This window comes from Rattus norvegicus, chromosome 16, assembly GCF_021556685.1.
Source record: "Rattus norvegicus strain SHRSP/BbbUtx chromosome 16, alternate assembly SHRSP_T2T, whole genome shotgun sequence".
NCBI lineage: Eukaryota > Metazoa > Chordata > Mammalia > Rodentia > Muridae > Rattus > Rattus norvegicus.
Window position 1 is genome coordinate 40,292,817 of NC_141549.1, and position 17,869 is coordinate 40,310,685.

The 17,869-nt window shown below is 36.8% G+C and overlaps 2 protein-coding genes across 1 annotated transcript in view; one reads left to right on the forward strand and one right to left on the reverse strand.

The window, feature by feature from the left end:
• Erich1 (glutamate-rich 1) overlaps positions 1 to 17,869 on the forward strand; it is a gene marked incomplete at its 5' end in the record, with an annotated part of 52,793,804 nt that overhangs the window by 9,422,257 nt on the left and 43,353,678 nt on the right.
• The window catches only part of Hpgd (15-hydroxyprostaglandin dehydrogenase), a 39,799-nt gene that overhangs the window by 1,530 nt on the left and 20,400 nt on the right, over positions 1 to 17,869 (reverse strand). The window contains 3 exon segments of the mRNA NM_024390.3: positions 436 to 599; positions 1,755 to 1,831; positions 15,074 to 15,170. Of these exon segments, the coding sequence (NP_077366.2) occupies positions 436 to 599; positions 1,755 to 1,831; positions 15,074 to 15,170 (338 nt within the window).

The following is a 17,869-nucleotide window of genomic DNA, read 5'->3' on the forward strand; positions in this document are numbered from 1 at the left end:
TCCCTTCCTCCCCCTCCCCTCCCCTTCCTCCTCCCTCTTCCTCTTCCCTCACCCACCTCTGTGTGTGTGTGTGTGTGTGTGTGTGTGTGTGTGTGTGATGATCAATTGCTTTTATGAAAGTGGTTAAAATTTTGGGACCATACAACATTTTACAGAGAGAGGTTTTATGTGCTTATTGCTTGAAGTTTTTGGCATGTGAACTATATAATTGCACTGGAAGGTCGCATATAGAAAGGAAATCAAATACAGGCTGATGAAAAGTAAATTCCATAATGTTTACATATAATTCTATTATTTGTGCCTGGTTTTTCTTTTAAAAGGTTTGCCAATTCAAACTTTGAGGTATATACTATTTTCTAAAACTGAAACCTTTAAGAAAATGATTGCTTGTGTAGATACTGCTTTGTTCCATCAAGGAAAGAAAGTTTTACTTACTCCAAAATTCCATAGAATTTCATCATAGCCTTGATCTGGTCCGTATATTCTATATATTGCCCCATATTTTCTTCTTTTTCAATGGATTCAAGGATGGGTGTTTTCACAAAGCCTGGACAAATGACATTCAGTCTCACACCGCTTTTCATAAGGTTAGCAGCCATCTGCCAATCAAAAGAACAGGGTCTCAAGCTTCAGCTTTTGCAACAGTATAGCACAAGACAAATTGGAATCAAAAGTTCTTTAAAAGGCTAATGTAACATAGAACTCTGAACATAGAACAGTTGCCAGTGGGCAGTCACATAGAGCATAAACACATACCTGACACACAGAATTCCTTCATGATAGCTTCACTGAATTAATTGTGTGCAAAGCAACAACACTAGACAGCTGTGAATATTGAAAAGTTATGTAAGGTGCTATTTTTATTGAACTGTGTGAGGACCTGAAGCTAGCCAACTGAGGCTTTATTGAGGCAAACATCATAACAGAAGTTTTATTGCTTGTGAATTCAATATTTCTACAATACATAAAGGGTAAATTTCTTTAAACAGAAATGCATATTTAAAAAGGCTAAATATTGAGCGGTTGACTAAAATGTGAACCCACGCTTCACTTTTTATTTACCAATTCAAGGCTTACTAATTCAGCATCTGCACGTAACTTTAGAAGACATAACTGCCGGGAACAATGACAGCCAACTGCAGAAATATTCTGCCATAGAGTTAAATTCCTGCTTTGTGATGGTTTATCTTGCTCTAAAACATTGAAATAGTTTCAAATTAAGTACTCGTTTCTAATCAATCCAAATTAAGAGTAAAGGCTGCTTTTCTTCTCAGGATGATTAACACTGACGGTGCTGTTTACTTTCTCCTTGTTAATGGAAAACACTGCACCTCCCTAGCCCTTCCACCCTATCCCGTATCCTTCAGAGACTCCCCAGCTATTCGGGTATTTTTTCTGTGTTAATGTTTTGTAATACATTTTCCAAATAGCAGGCAAAATTCTATTTAAGTGTTCTATTTAAGGACTCGACATTAATATTATAGGAACTGTGTACAATTTTAAAGAATATTTTCCCACTATTTATAGTTAAAATATTCATTAGTATCATCTCTTGTCTATTTTTCAATGATCTATTATTGATGTGGTCTTTTATATGATTGAAAATGCTTTTATAATAAAGATTTTAGTAAGACCTCTTTTACATCTTTTAACTGGATATATTGAATTTTGAACTTCTGTTCCTCTACTCTATAAAATTTGGGTTTCATTTATGAATGCAAGGAGGAAACAAGTTTTTGATATGATTTCCTCACCGCTGCTGAGCGTGTGAATCCGATTATGCCATGCTTTGAGGCACAATAAACAGGTTGCTGTGCAACAGGCATGAGCCCTGAAACAAAGAAAAATTCTAAATAAGTTGATGTTTTTCAAAGTGGACTGTATTATAAAGACTTACCAATGGTGTTTCATGGTCACATCAATTTAATGTTAATCTTTAGAATATACTTGTGTGAAAGTATACACTTCTGTACAATAGCAAAACCCAAAGCCATCTCAAATAAACCAACATCCTTCATAACCTCTTTATTGCAACCATGATTATTGTCAAGCTTATTCCTTATATCCATCAAAGCCAAACAGACAAATCTAGTCAGTTATATATTCTGTGCCTAATAAGTTTCTTACCTTAACTTAATTTTCCCTTTGACACCCTCTCCCTGTACAGCTCAGTCTGCCTTTGAACTTGTAATCCTCCTGGTTTAGCCTTGCAAGTACCAGGATGATGGATGTGTACCACCTTGCCTGGCTTAGGTGATCTACTTTTAATTCTTATAAAATAATGTAATATCTCAGTCAAGAAACAGTGGCTGACCCCTGGTTACTGTGAGATTCATGCCAAATGTCATATGAGTGTTAAATTATTCTGCTGAGATGTGACAATCTCCACCCAGCTAACTAGTCATCACACACCACAACCACACATCCGTGAGTGTCATGCCAAAGTTCAGCAATAAACACAGACCTTAACTGCTCCCTGAGTGCCTTCCAGGCTTCAATTTCTGAAGCATGTTTGCTCAAGAGCAGTTTAAATCCCCGACGATGGTAGATCACACCTAGTACACAGTGATCTCAAGGTACTAGAGCATGCTGGTCCTCTTGTTTTGGGTCGGGGAACTTGCAAGTTAATTATGTATATCAGTGACAGTCAGCAACAATTTACAATGTCAACGGAGGGTACACAGGAATTTAGAAGTGTAAGATAAATGAACAAGTGGGCATAGCTAGTTGGTATTGTTTATAACCCCTGTCTTACCTTCTTGTTATAGGTTTATGGGACAAAGGCAACTTGTGGAGGATGGTGTTCACATCTTGCAGGAGTCAACAAGTGCATCTTAGTGATAGGTAAGCTAATCGACACAGCCATGAAAAGGTTAAGGATATTACTCATAATATCAGTAAAGATGATGATGGATTTTTGTTGACAAACTTACGATCTATAGTTATTTCAATAGAAGAAATATATCTAATAGTGTTTTGTTGTCTGTGATCATTAGCAAGCAGAAAATACTAATATTATTTCTTTAGAAGTAGAATTATAAATGCCATAATCAGAATACCAAAAAACTTGTTTGCCTTTATATATATATATATATATATATATATATATATATATATATATGTTCTATCTAGACATACAACCAACCAACCAACTAACCAACCAAACAACTTACCAACCAATCAAATAACCACCCATCCAACCAACCAACCAACTAACCAACCAAGGTTCTACTATGTACTACAGATTGGCCTCAAGTTTTCTATGTAGCATAAAACTTGCCTTGAGCTTTCAACCTTTTCTGCCTCAACCCTGTAACTGCTAAGTTTAAAAGCATGAGATACCATACCCCAGTGGACTTCTTCTTATAAAAACAATAGTATTGGGTTTATGAATTTATTCTAACATTCTTAAGTTTTCATTGTGTTAAAATGTTTACAGTTTTACTGTGTTATAATTGAGGTAAAATAAAACAGCAAATTATTTTTTCAGGTATACAATATTTGGTAACTTTTGACATATTTATAAACAAATGAAGCTATGGCCACAATCAAGACAATGAACAAGCCCATCACCCATGACTTTTCTAATCCCTTCCTTCTACACTTTTCTCATGACCCAAAAAACTACTGATGTGCTTTATGTCGGAATTTGCATTTTCTAGAATTTTATGTATATGTAATCATTGAAGTTGTTTTTGTCTGATTCTTTTGCATTTACGATAATTATGTTGAGATTCATTTATCATTATTCTTATGATTTTTCTAAAGAAAAATCCACTGACTGATATAGCATTTATCTATACATTATTCTACATTCATTTGACAATAAATATTTAGGTTCTTTCCAGTTTTATGGTAATAAAATTTAAAATAAAGAGGATTCTACTTTCCAGTAGGTCAGGGTCCTGCTTCCTCACATATACTAGTATCTGCTCCTAGCTGCTCTCCTTGGCTAGATCTGTAATGATGCTGAACAACTCTCGACTTGTCCCTGACCCTGTTTTGGTAGATGTTCCTGTTCTGGATGACTTTATCAACTTTTTGCCAAAATACAGTCTTTCAGTTTCTCTCTTTTTTTTTTTTTTTTGTTCTTTTTTTTTCGGAGCTGGGGACCGAACCCAGGGCCTTGCGCTTCCTAGGTAAGCGCTCTACCACTGAGCTAAATCCCCAGCCCCTCAGTTTCTCGCTTTTTGTTTCATGTGCATGTCTCTCTATGTGTATGTATACACAGACACATACAGAGAGAGAGACAAAGAGACAGGGACACACACACAAACACACATACACACACACACACACACACACACACACACACACACACACGGGGGTGGGTGTGTGTGTCAATTATTCTCAAATTTAAACTGCAGTTTTCCAGCATGACTTCTCATCTGCTATGCATTCCTGACAGAACCTTTTCTTAATTACTGTGACCTCTCTTGCCAGTTTTCGTTACTAAAATTGTAAGTATACTAATTTAAATATTTGGGTTGCCCTGAATTCATTTCCAGTACATTCATGAGTAAAATTAAGCTCAAATAAGACCATATGCAAGTTAAAAGGCATATAACCAATGGGGTATATTAGATAAAATGTCACCTCTTAACTCTATTTTATCGTTTATATATGACTTCTTCCCTTTTCCAAAATCTAACAACTTTCACATAGACTGGGAGACTTCTAAAAATACATATCTGCTAAAGAAGTGGTAGCTAAGCATACCTAACAAAACTTAAAACTGAACAGAAAAGAAATAAACAATTTTTTAACACAGATGGAAAGTACCTTTTTGATGAAGATACTGTGTGTGTGTGTGTGTGTGTGTGTGTGTGTGTGTGTGTTGTGTGAAAGGGGTATATGAAAATATGTTCAACCCCATTCAATTATGAAACTGCAAACTAAAGTGAGCTACCCCTCCACTTCCCAGTGTTGTCTCTGCTTCTCTTTGTGCACATGGTTGCTGGATGACATATTCTCAATTTCTTTCTCCTTGTCACGTGCACACAGGCAGCCACAAATTATTTTTATACTTAGATTTTAGTTCACTAGCCAGAACGAATTAAAATAGCCCAAACACACACCAACAGTTGTGAATGCTGGTGAGATAGAATAGAATAGTAGGATTTCCTATTCATTGCTGGTGGGAAGGTAAAATGGTTTAGGCACAATGGAGTGGGCTTGGCAGTTTTTGACAAAATGTATTTTTGCAATACAAATGTTTCTTGACACTGACCCAAAGAAATTGAACACTTATGTCCTCACAAAATCCTGCACCTGGACACTTCCAGTGGCCTTATTTGCAATTGCCCAGACTTGGAGGCAAATGAGATGTCTTTTCACGAGTGAATGAATAAATAAACAGTGTACACTGTACTCAGCACTAAAACTAGATGAGGTATTTAGTCATGAGTAGACGAGACAGAAACTAAACCATTGGGCAGAAACAATGCTGAACTGCAAAAATGGCACACACTGATTCAAGCTATGACTTCCTAAAATAGGTAAAATGATGGAGACTGTGAAAAGGTCAGTGTTTGCCGGTGCTGGATAGGGGAGGGATGAATGGGTAGAGTGAAGGACCATCATGGCCATGAGTGGAGTATTACAATAAGGTAATAGCCAATGTAAGAAAGTCATTGCTTATATGTTCAAGTATTCACCAAGAGTGAGCCACATAAGAAAGTCACAGTACCACGTTTCCATTCATGATCAAGGGAATGCTAAATTTCAGTTAAACTTGGAAAAAGTTCACTTCCTGGATCTCTTAATCGAATCAAACATGTTTATGTGGGTGGTGTTGGTGGAGGGGATGGTAGGGGAATGAATCCTAATATATGTAATCAATGGTAAGTGATAATGTATCAGGATATAGTTATCTATTATAACAAATGTACCACTAGAGTAAAGTTGCTGATAGTGAAGGACACTGTTACTAAATTGTGCTGGGAATGTATAGAAATTCTCTGTATTTTGTGCACAAATCTGTTTTTTTACCGAACCCTTCTCTATAAAATAAAGCCTACTGAAAACAATGTTCTTAGTTTCACTTTATGTGACACAGATTCTAGCTACATATACCAGCTTGACCTGGATCTCGCTATTTAACACAGGTTGAATTCAATATACTCCTGATTAACCATTTGAGTGGTGGGGTTATTATAATGTACCCCTTGGTTAGGCAACAATATCATTTTAATTAAATATATTAAGAAATGTTACTAGCACAGTGGATTGGATTGTGGGTGTCAGGCACACTTAGTTTAATTCTTCAATATAGAATTATGAGCCCATGAGACATGTCAACCTTGCAGAGATAAAGTGTTCCATAGAGTAGTGCTTTCTTATGTATGCTAGGATCACACGATAGCTATTGTGAGTCTACAATAAGGCAATACACAGAGTATGCTTAATATGATGTTCCACACATAATAGCCATAACCGTGAGGGTTAATCTTTATTATCAATTTGATTAGACCTAGAATTAGCCAGAAGCTGGAAAGAACCCAGATGTCCCTCAACAGAGGAATGGAAACAAAAAAGGTGGTACATTTACATAATGGAGTACTACTCAGCTATCAAAAACAATGACTTCATGAAATTCCTAGGCAAATGGATGAACTAGAAAATATCATCATGAATAAGGTAACCCAAACACAAAAAAACACACATGGTATGCACTCACTGGCAAGTGGATATTAGCTCAAAGGCTAATACCCAAGATGCAATCCACAGACCACATGAAGCTCAAGAAGAAAGATTACCAAAATACAGATACTTCAGTTTTTCTTACAAGAGGGAACAAAATATTCACAGGAGAAAATACGGAGATAAAATTTGGAGAAGAAACTGAAGGAAGGCCATTCAGAGACTGTCTTATCTGGGAATCCAGCCCATATAGAACCACCAAACCCAGACAATATTGCTGATGCCAAGAAGTGCAAGCAGACAGGAGCCTGATACAGCTGTCTCCTGAGAGGCTCTACCAGAGCATGACAAATACAGAGGCAAATGCTAGCATCCAACCATTGAACTGAGAACAGGGTCCCCAATGGAGGAGTTAGAGAAAGGATCAAAGGAGCTGAAGGGGTTTGCAACCCTACAGGAAGAACAACAATAACAACCAACCAAAGTTCCCAAGGACTAAGCCACCATCCAAAGAGTACACATGGACAGACCCATGGCCCCAGCTGCATGTGTAACAGAGGAAGGCCTTGTTTGGCATCAGTGGGATTTGAAGCCCTTGGTCCTGTCAAGGCTGAATTCCCCAGTGCAGGGGAATGTCAGGGTGGAGAGGTGGGAGGGAGTGGGAGTATAGGTGGGGGAACACCCTCATAGAAGCAGGGGGAGGGGGAATGGGATGGGGGGTTATGGACAGGAAAGCAGGAAAAGGGATAACAATTGAAATGTAAATAAAAATCCAATAAAAAAGAAAAGTTTTAAGTTATTGATTTATAGATATATTTACCCATTCATCAGTTTGCATTTTAAAATGAAATGATCTTTTTTTTCTGAAATGTTACAAATCTAACACATCATACTGATTAGGAAAACATGGACTGATATAAAGTCCTCATTTATGGAAATGGATTCATGTAAGAACTACAAATTTAGTTCCCTTTAAGAACATAATATAATGACATCATATTTTAAATATATTTAGCTGCAAGAACTGAAAAGCAATGAGGGGTGAGTGAATATCCAGTTGATTTCAATTTAACATTACAAGGAGTTTTGATAATACAAGGACTCATAAGGTCTTATTGCTGGGTTGAATATTGTTTTAAAATATATTACATGAGCCAAATAAATTAGTTTGTCCTTTGGTAAAGGTTTTAAAAGCAACAACAACAACAACAACAAACGGTTATGCTGGGACTGGAAGATGGCTCTGCATCAGAGAGTGTACTCTGCTCCTGCAGAGGACCAGATTTGCTTGCCAGCATCCATATCGAGCACCTCACAACTGCTTACAATTTCAGCTTCAATCTTGCTTTTGCCCCTCTGAGCGCATCTTCACTTATATGTGTGTAACACACACACACACACACACACACACACACAGATAAACTACACGTATATACATAATGTATGAACAAGCGTTTAGGACATGAGCAAGGCCATGTCAAGAACTCTAAAACCTCAGACCTATGAAATGGCAGGACCTTTGTCAGGTAGGACTTGGGGAATGGCTCAGTCTTCTCCTGAGTTGAATAATAACCTCAACAGTGTGTGCAGAAAGTATCAACCCCAGGTTCTTCCTCCCTGAGAACTTCACTTTTGGCTGCTCCCTTGCTGAGAGACTCTCACACACCTCATCTTTCAGCTGCATGTAATAAACCTTCCATTTCCTGGCTGCTGGTACATCTCTATCAGAGCTCATGGTCCACTCAATCACAATTTTTCTGTACAGGTGTTCATTTTCCATCTCCCAGTCAGGTCAACCCCAAAGCTGTGCAAGTCATAACACAGCAGAAAGAAAAACTCTTCACACAAACAAATATTTTTTATGACCATTCAAGAAACTGATAAATGATGCCTAACTAATAAAATACTTTATACTATATAAGAAAAATGAAATACTTGAAATTACTGATGTATGTATAAATTCATTTAGAACCATAAAGTGAAAATTTTATCTTCATATTATTCTTTTGTTAATATTTTTTACCCATACTTGTAAAAGTCAGCCTTAATATCTACATCTCCCCCCAAAATAAACAACTTATTTTTTTTTAATTTGGTGCAAAATTAACAATTTCCTTCACAATTTGAAAAATAATCTTGTAGATTTTTCCACAACAGGAAGGGATCATTAAAATGGACTATGTAAAAATATTTGAAATAATTCAATTTATGGATATAAACTAAGAATACAAGTAGGCTAGTTTGGAGGTTTGAACAGCAGGATCTAAATCTTCAGCATTTCATATACAACCCCTAAGGAAGCTAACCATGTGCCTATCAGTCTAGTCTCATCTCCACTTCCTTTATGAGGGGCCATGGAGAAGTAGTGGTAGTCTATTTATCAATGTTTATGCCTAAAAGTGACTAAAGCAACTAAGGACTTCCTCATTATCATTTTCCACAGGGCAGTACTTTTAAGGCAGTTTTGCTGGTTTATTTTGTTTGACTTGATTCTGGGATAGAACATAGAGACTGATACACGCTCACACGCAGATAAACTACACGTATATACATAATGTATGAACAAGCGTTTAGGACATGAGCAAGGCCATGTCAAGAACTCTAAACTGTCCTCTCGCTGAGTTAGCTCCATTCTCAGCTCTCGGGTGGCCTTTCTCTGTAGTGTTAGGCTTACTGTGAGGTTATACTTGAACGTGTGGAATGGCATAAAAAGTGACAGAACCTTTTATAACTATTGCATATTTTTAATAAAATATCTTGCCAGGATGATAAATCTGAGGATATGTTCCAGTGATTAGTTTTCAGAAATTTCCTCTTAGAGCTTCCTAAAAGTCCAGCCCTACTGTGATGTCAAGAAACAGAAACAGAGATGGACTATAAGCAGCCAGTTGGTATATCTACACTGGAAGCTGGCTTCTTAAAGAGGTAAATATACCTATCTCTTGTTACCTAAGAACAGAGTTTAAGGATCACCAAAAGTCCTCTTCCTAAGTTTGAAGTGGTGATGTTTATACACATTAAAACGAGAGCAGCACAGCTCTAGAAGACATTTATTTCTCATACTATCAAACAGTTAATCTGTTCACTCCTTAAAAACATATAACTTTCCCTAACAGATCTTTCTCATATGTGTTTTCTTAATTATTTTATGACCAAATAAAATAATCGATACTAGTCTTTCTGGGCTAGCAGGAAGAATTTCAGCTGTATCGATCAGGAAGTGTGGCTCATATAGTCATTTTGGCAGTGTGTACCTGAACAGCTCAGTTCCACAGAACAGGAAAACAGTTCATACATTTCATGACATTCACTAAAATACTCCAAGATGAATTTTCTTTTATTATCACAGATTCTTAAAATGTTATTCATGTGACGTGGTTCCTTTGCGATTAGTGGTTTCACTGAATTTTGAGGATAATCCCATGAATTATCTGAATTACTGAAACTGAAGCTTGTTCTTCTGGGAGAGGCTGTCTGGTTAGTGAGCGATTATCAGCCTCCTATTTCCACCCTTCGGTACTGGAGTCACAGGCATGGGAAGCCATGCCTAGCTTCTTTGCATGAATGTTGAAGATTTGAATGCACATCCTCATGTTTGTACATCAAATGGTCTTACTCTGTGAACTATTTCCCCATCCCAAGAAACCCACCTGACTAGTTGGGCTGTCTTATCCCAGTACAGTTCTCTGTTGTTCTCTCCAACATTGTTTTATGTGCTGACGAATGAGTATGACAAAATGAATGCTTGTATGTCTTGTTTAAAGAAAAACTCCTTTAGAAGAGTACATGTGGTCAACCAGGACCAGAGTCTCTTCTGAAGATGCAGATGGGGCATATTTATAACTCCAGTCAGGCTCACCTGGCTTTGCTTGTTAGATCCATTAACTGCTTTTGAAACTGCGTCAGTGGGCATTACTCATTAGGTTCTCTGCCCAAGCCAGTATGACAACTTGAGGCTTTGCCCTAGCAGTGAAGGACTCTACAATTCACTAAGGAATCATAATGACCTGAATGTGGCCTGCAACTCTGCCCTGGAGTGACCAGAAAAGAAACCAAAAACAAAGATCCTGTAAAAGGAAGCTGGCAAAACAGCTGGCAGGAAGCAAATGTTCAGGGTGTAATTCCTTTTTTTTTTTCTTTCTTTTTTTTCCGGAGCTGGGGACCGAACCCAGGGCCTTGCGCTTGCTAGGCAAACACTCTACCACTGAGCTAAATTCCCAACCCCCAGGAAGCAAATGTTAAAAGCAGTTTTAGTGGGAAAAATCCTGTTCTCCTTTCCGTTGCTTAACCAATACCAAGGGGTTAGACCTGAACACATAGATACAGGCGACATGACACAGGATGAGCAGCTTACATTTAGAAATTATATGCATGTAATTACAATTAATAGAAAAAGAGGTCATGAACTTAAAATTGAACAAGAAGAGGTATGAGGGAGAAAGGAAAGGGACGGAAATGGTATAATCACAATATCAAAAACAAAATTTGAAAGTATTTTCTATTTAATAATTCCTCTAAGATTTTTTTATTTAGTTTGATGACCTGAATCTGTGCACTGTGCCTCAAGGTCATACAGTTTTTGATAGTTTCTGGGAAAATTACAAGGAATAAGGGGTTCTCCTTCAGCTTTTATCATTCTAAAATTCTGTTTGTGTGTACTTATGTGCATGTGTGCGTGCGCAAGCATACATGTGTGTGCATGTGTGTTTGTGTGTTTGTATGCCTGCAAATACATACATACACATGTGCGCACACACACACACACACACACACACACACACACACACACACGTGCGCACACATTTATTCATGCCAGGCAAGTATTCCTCTACTAAACTATAAGCTCAACTTTTTTTCTTGCAGAAAGAGTCTCCGATGAGCTCAGACTGTCTTCAAAGTGTCCATCGACCTATTTTCTCCTCTCTAAGGTTGGAATTAGACTCTGAAATTTGAATCAAGTTAACCTACTCTGTCTAAGTTGGGCATTATTTGATAAAAATACAAGGCTGCTTTAAAACTTCCGTGATGACATCATGTCAATGAAAACTCTTGGTGGGAAGAGTGCTAGAGAGAAGACTGACTAATGAGAAGGAAAGAATGATACCAAGCAAGGTAGGTGTGGAGGCTGCATTGTGTGTGCCATGGAATCGGAGCAGGGTGGGCAGAGAGAAGCTTAGCCCACTGCTTAGCCTTTTAAAACAGTGTTACATGTTAGGATGAACATCAAAGAGAGAAGGAATTTTGAACAATGCAATAATCATTATGGTAATAGTGCCAGGTGGTTAATTAAAAATTCAAACTGAGTTTATCACTGAATTTATAAAAATGCATAAGGAAACATTTTACTGTTGAAGTATTTGCCCCTAGCTAGCTCCCCTGGCTCATTTATTTTTATAAAGACTCATTTGTGTGTGTGTGTGTGTGTGTGTGTGTGTGTGTGTGTGAGAGAGAGAGAGAGAGAGAGAGAGAGAGAGAGAGAGAGAGAGAGAGGCAGACAGAGTTAAAGAGAGGAGGAGGAGGGAGGGGGAAGGAGAGAGGGAGAAGGGAAAGGGAGATGGGGGTGGGAGAGAGGGAGCTGGGGAGGGAGAGAGAGCAGGAGTAGCAATCCAGAGCACATGCTTGTTTTCAGATGCTCACAGAGGATAAAACAGAGCATCAGTTCCTCTGGAAGTGGAGATGCCTTTGACTGTGGGCTGCCTGATGGGACTCCCCTCTTATGCAAGAGCAGCAAGGGTTTAGCTGCTCAATCAGCTCTCCAATTCACCTCTTTTATTTAAAAATAACATTTGAGACAGGGTCTTGCTTATTTACACAGGCTACTCTTAAATGTATCGTCTAACCCAGGCACAAATTGATATTGTGATCTTTCTGTCTTAAACTCACTGCTAAGAATAGAGGCCTATACCATGAAGATATACTTATCGATTATCAATTATCAAAATTATCAATTGATCATGACCTCAGGTTTCATGTGTTTGTAATTTCAAGAAAATAGGAAATATCCCTTTTCAATTCACTAACCATTTACATAATTTTCTTATAATTTCATCTCAATAAATACAGTAAAATCAGTTTTGCCAATTTGTCTTTAGGGTTTAAGCCTATATACTAAGATTTGTGTCTTTCTAAAGCATGACTACTTTTTTTTCTTTTTTTTCGGAGCTGGGGACCGAACCCAGGGTCTTGCGCTTGCTAGGCAAGTGCTCTACCACTGAGCTAAATCCCCAACCCTAAGCATGACTAGTTTTAAGTAGGGTTCCCAAGCTCTCCTTTTAGTGTATTCATAGAAGTGAACCATTGCTATTTATAGGTAGATACCATAGGAGAAAAAGTAACTCAATTATCCTTAATGCTTTATAGAATTAGCTTGTAATCATGTTAGACCTGACATTCTGTTTTTAAGTAACCCAGAAAATAAGATGTCAGTCTTACTTCAGAGTTCCTAAAGAAGGGTATTTACAAAAATAAAAGTGGTAGTTTCCTAGTGGCTCAAGGGTCACCTGATAATAAATGTTGGAGGAATTAGAAACCTTCTGAGAATCAGGGATTGACTGAGTCATAGATAATTCCAAATACTACTGCTGGCCACTCCTGCCTCACTGATAGTGCTCGAGAAAGAACAGTTGTATGGTCTCTCTCTCTCTCTCTCTCTCCACCCCCACCAACGTGTGTGTGTGTGTGTGTGTGTGTGTGTGTGTGTGTGTGTGTGTGTTAATTCTTACCCTGAAGTTATTATACTGAGACAAAGCAGGTACTTTAAGGTCTTCAGTGTTGTAGCTTTGACTTGCTATCAACAGTAGTCAGGTTTCTTAAATCTTATGACTCCACTAGTCCCCTTCCTTCTAGAAGCATTGATGGATTTTCCATAGAATTCTTGTTGCTTGTTGGTTTGTTTGCTTGAGAGGGGACACTGTTGCTGGCTAAACTGACCTCTAACTCTTATCCCCTCTATCTTAGCTTCACCAAGTGCTGGTGTTATGGGTACAAAACAACATATCCATCCCTAACTGGAGTTTTTACAGTATAGTTTCTTGACTAAGTTGCTCCAGATATTCCTGGCTGTTATTGAAGAACACAAATATTTAGCTGATAGTAAACCACTTTGCTTTGAATGAAAAACACATTTGGATTGCTTGTATAGTGTTTATTCTCCAGTCTTTGGTGTGGCAAAAAGTCATTCTGCTGAATGATCGTGCTGAAACCATTTTTCTTATATGTACAACTGGAGTATACTTTCCAGATTTTCAGGTATCTAGAACCGTTGCATCAAATTCTACACTGTAACTTGAGCACAGTGAGGTCTTCTGAGGCTTGGGTGGTTTTAGGGTAGGGGTTAGAAGAGCTGTAATATGTTCTCCATGTGCCCTTCTGCCTTTTACTGGGCAGTAAGGAGTCTACTCATTGCAGTGCAAACCTAGAAGCTCCATTGTCAGCTAGGATTTCCAAATTGTCCATATAGAATAGTTACTCAGGAGTTCTATAAGAAAGCAGTTTGAGCAAGCCATGACAAGCAAGCCAGTAACTAGCACTTTGTGATCTCTGCATCAGCTCCTTCTTCAAGTTTCCTAATCTTTGCGAGTCCCTACCCTCACTGCTTTTGAGGATGAACTGTTACAAGAAAATGTGAGCATATAAACCATTTCCCCCAAAACAGAATAGGTACCCAGGGATAAGGATCTTACCCTTGATAATATACAAGTGTTTTCTAAACTTATTATATTTTGAAACTAGGGTGTGTTTGGCTCTTTTCATTTTACCAGTTTAGCATATACCATCTAGTACAAATGCCATGTTTTTAAATTACACACTCCTACTAAATTCACAAAGGAATAGAAGTCACTTCATATCACATTCTTAATTTTTACCTTGTCTAAAGTTATTTTACATACATTACTATTTGGAAATGTTCCAATAACCTTTGAAAATTAGTAAGTGGAAACATATATATATATTATATACGCACACACACACAAACACACATTCACAAAACACATACACAGAAAGACACATACACACAATCACACACACAGACTCACATATACCCACATACACACAAGCACACATACACAAACATGCACATACATGCAGACACACATATACACATACAAACACATATAGACCCACACATACACACCTAAACACATAAAGACATACAAACACACACACACACACACACACATACACACAGGCAAACATATACACACATACTAAAGAAATACCCACAGTGAGAAAACTTTGAAAAGTATCAGATGCATTGCTCAAAATTTTTGTATTATGTATAGAAACATCTAAAGAATCATTAAGGCAATAAATAAAAAATTCAGATTTAATTCAATCTTCTCTTGAGGATTCATAATATACCTCACAGATTTACTTTTGTGGTCCAAATGAGCATTATGAAAACTTCCAGTTCAAATAGGAATTGCCTTACCTGCTATTGAAGAAATATTGATGATGATGCCACCTTCACCTCCATTTTGCTTACTCATGTAATCCAAACCAAGATAGGTCCCACTGATAACAGAAACCTAATCCAGAGCATAAATGAAAAAGTGATACATCTTTATCATACCTTTATCATATGCCCACATACCAAAGACATTGCTAAGTCAGACATATAGGGAGATCTTTAATAATTAGTGAGAGATTTCTTGTGCCTGCCTAATATTAGTGTAGTTATCATATTTCTGCATACTTTCATTTAACTTAGTTGCCCAAAATGTAGTACTTATGATAATTACTCTTGCAGTGTTTTCTTCTTTGATTCACCAGTCTATAACAACTCTATTCATTGTTTTCTTTTCTACATATTAAAGACATATAAAACTTTCTTTTCAGCATGTGCTTCTCACACTGTATAATTATCACTTTTTTGCATTACAGAAGAAGAATGGACGGAAATGATTATACACATATGTTTTGACGTCATATACATATGTATGTATATATGTATGTGCATACAAACTTCCCTCATATATATCCATGTTTCTATAAATAATTTAGGATTTCCCAAATAAGAGAAAACATGTGGTATTCTTTCTGAGCTTTTTGTATTTTCCTCCAAGGACATAAATTCCTTTTTCTTACTTATTGAATGCATTGCATTTAGGTATTACATTTTCTTTGTTCATTCATCTTCTGCCAGACATCTAGGCAGGTTAGCTAGCTATTTTGAGTAATGTTGTAATAAATGGGTGGTGGCAGGTATTCTTGTGGGATGTTGATTTAGAGTACTTTGAGTATACAACCAGAAGTCATAGGAGTAGGCCATCTAGTAGCTCTACTTTTAGGGTATTTTGTTTTGCTTTTTTTTTTTGTTTTAAGAAATCTACACAATGATTCCCATCATCTTTTCCTTGTTGAATGGACGAACTATTAGTTCATCTATTTAAATTAAAAACAGTATTGTTTTTATTCAAACCAGTATGCAGGTCCTACATATGGCTGCTTACACAGGCCCTGATAGTTTCAAGATTATGTATGGAATGAAGACTATTCAAAGATAACCTACTATATGTAGAAGAATAGTAAGAGAGAAAGTTTATATATTCTTAATTTCATACACGAACATACTTTCAAATATGTATATGTTAGGTTATTAATTCATTAGTTTAATTTTAATAAATTTAATGGATATTAAATATATCTATACTTTAAATATTTAAAGACAAGATAGATGATGTATCTGTGGCATTTATTTCATTTATTTTCTTCTTATATACCTCTATGTAACTTAGACAATATTCCAACTCTCCTTCAAACATATGACTTTTGCTTATATTCATCTAGTTTTCTTATACAGTGCTGGACCACCTGCCCAGGCATAGCATTGCTCACAGTAGGGTGGGCCTGTCTACTAATTAATTGGAAAAAAACCCACAGATATATCCACATATCTGCTCTGATCAAGGCAGTTCCTCAGATGAGTCTTTCCTTTCAAAGGACTCTAGGCTTAGTTAAATTAATTGTTAAAGTTAACCGGCCAAAACTTGATGTACATTTTAAGGCATTTGATCTGCACAATACAGTAATTCAATGCTAGCAATAGTGATTAAAAATTATGGCCTCTTTTTCACTGTTATTGTAATATATTGTTTTCCTTTTATTGAAATCAATTTTCTTCTCACACAATGTATCCTGCTTACAATTTTCTCCTCCCTCTATTTCCTCACCACCTCCTCTTCTATCAAGATTCACTCCCTTTCTGTCTCTCATTAGAAAACAGGATTCTAAGGGAATATAACATAATATAATTAATATAATATAATGATAAAAGAACAACTACTATATCAAAACAGGATGAAAGAAACAGAAGAGAAAAGCCCAAGAAAAGACACAAAAAACAGATATGGACTCAGAGACCCACTTATTTATATACTCAGGAATCACATAAAAACCACTAAACTGGAAGCTATAATATATGCTGAAAAACCTGTAGGATAAAAAGAGAGACAAATGTGTACACATACACACAGAGAGAGAGAAAGAAAGAGAGAGAGAGAGAGAGAGAGAGAGAGAGAGAGAGAGAATATAGTACATGGCACGTGTATATACTATAAATTATAAAATAAAATTAAAATTAAGATATAATGTAAAAAATAAAATTTAAAAAATTCCTGACAAGGCACTATGAGACAAGGAACCTCCAAAAATGTCATTGAGTTTGTTTTCTGTGGTCCTATCTACTTCTGGGCATGCAGCCCACCCATCATCAGTTTCTTTAGGGAGAGTGCCTTGGTGAAGACTAAATTGTCCTTTGTGAGCATATACATTCTTATCAGCAGAGTACAAGGGCTCCCTGTTCCCTACATCCTTGTAAACATTATTTTATTGGGTTTCTTTTTGACAGTCATTCTGACTGTGGTGACATGATGGAGTCTTAGTGTAGTTTTTATTCACATTTTCCTGGTGTTTAAGAGTGCTGAATGTTTGTTTTCTGTTTGAGAGTCATATTTGAATTTCATCTTTTAAGGATTGTTGGTTCACTTCATTATTTTTGTATTTTACTTGTGGGTTTTTCTCTTTGAGTCCTTCATATACTCTGGTTACTAATCTTCCATTAGATCAGTGGTTCTCCACCTTCCTAATGCTGAGACACTTTAATGCAGTTCCTCATGTTGTAATGTCCCTCAATCATAAAATTATTTTTGTTGCTACTTCATAACTGTAATTTTGCTACTGTGGTAATTCTTAATTCAAATATCTGATGTGCAGGGTATCTGATATG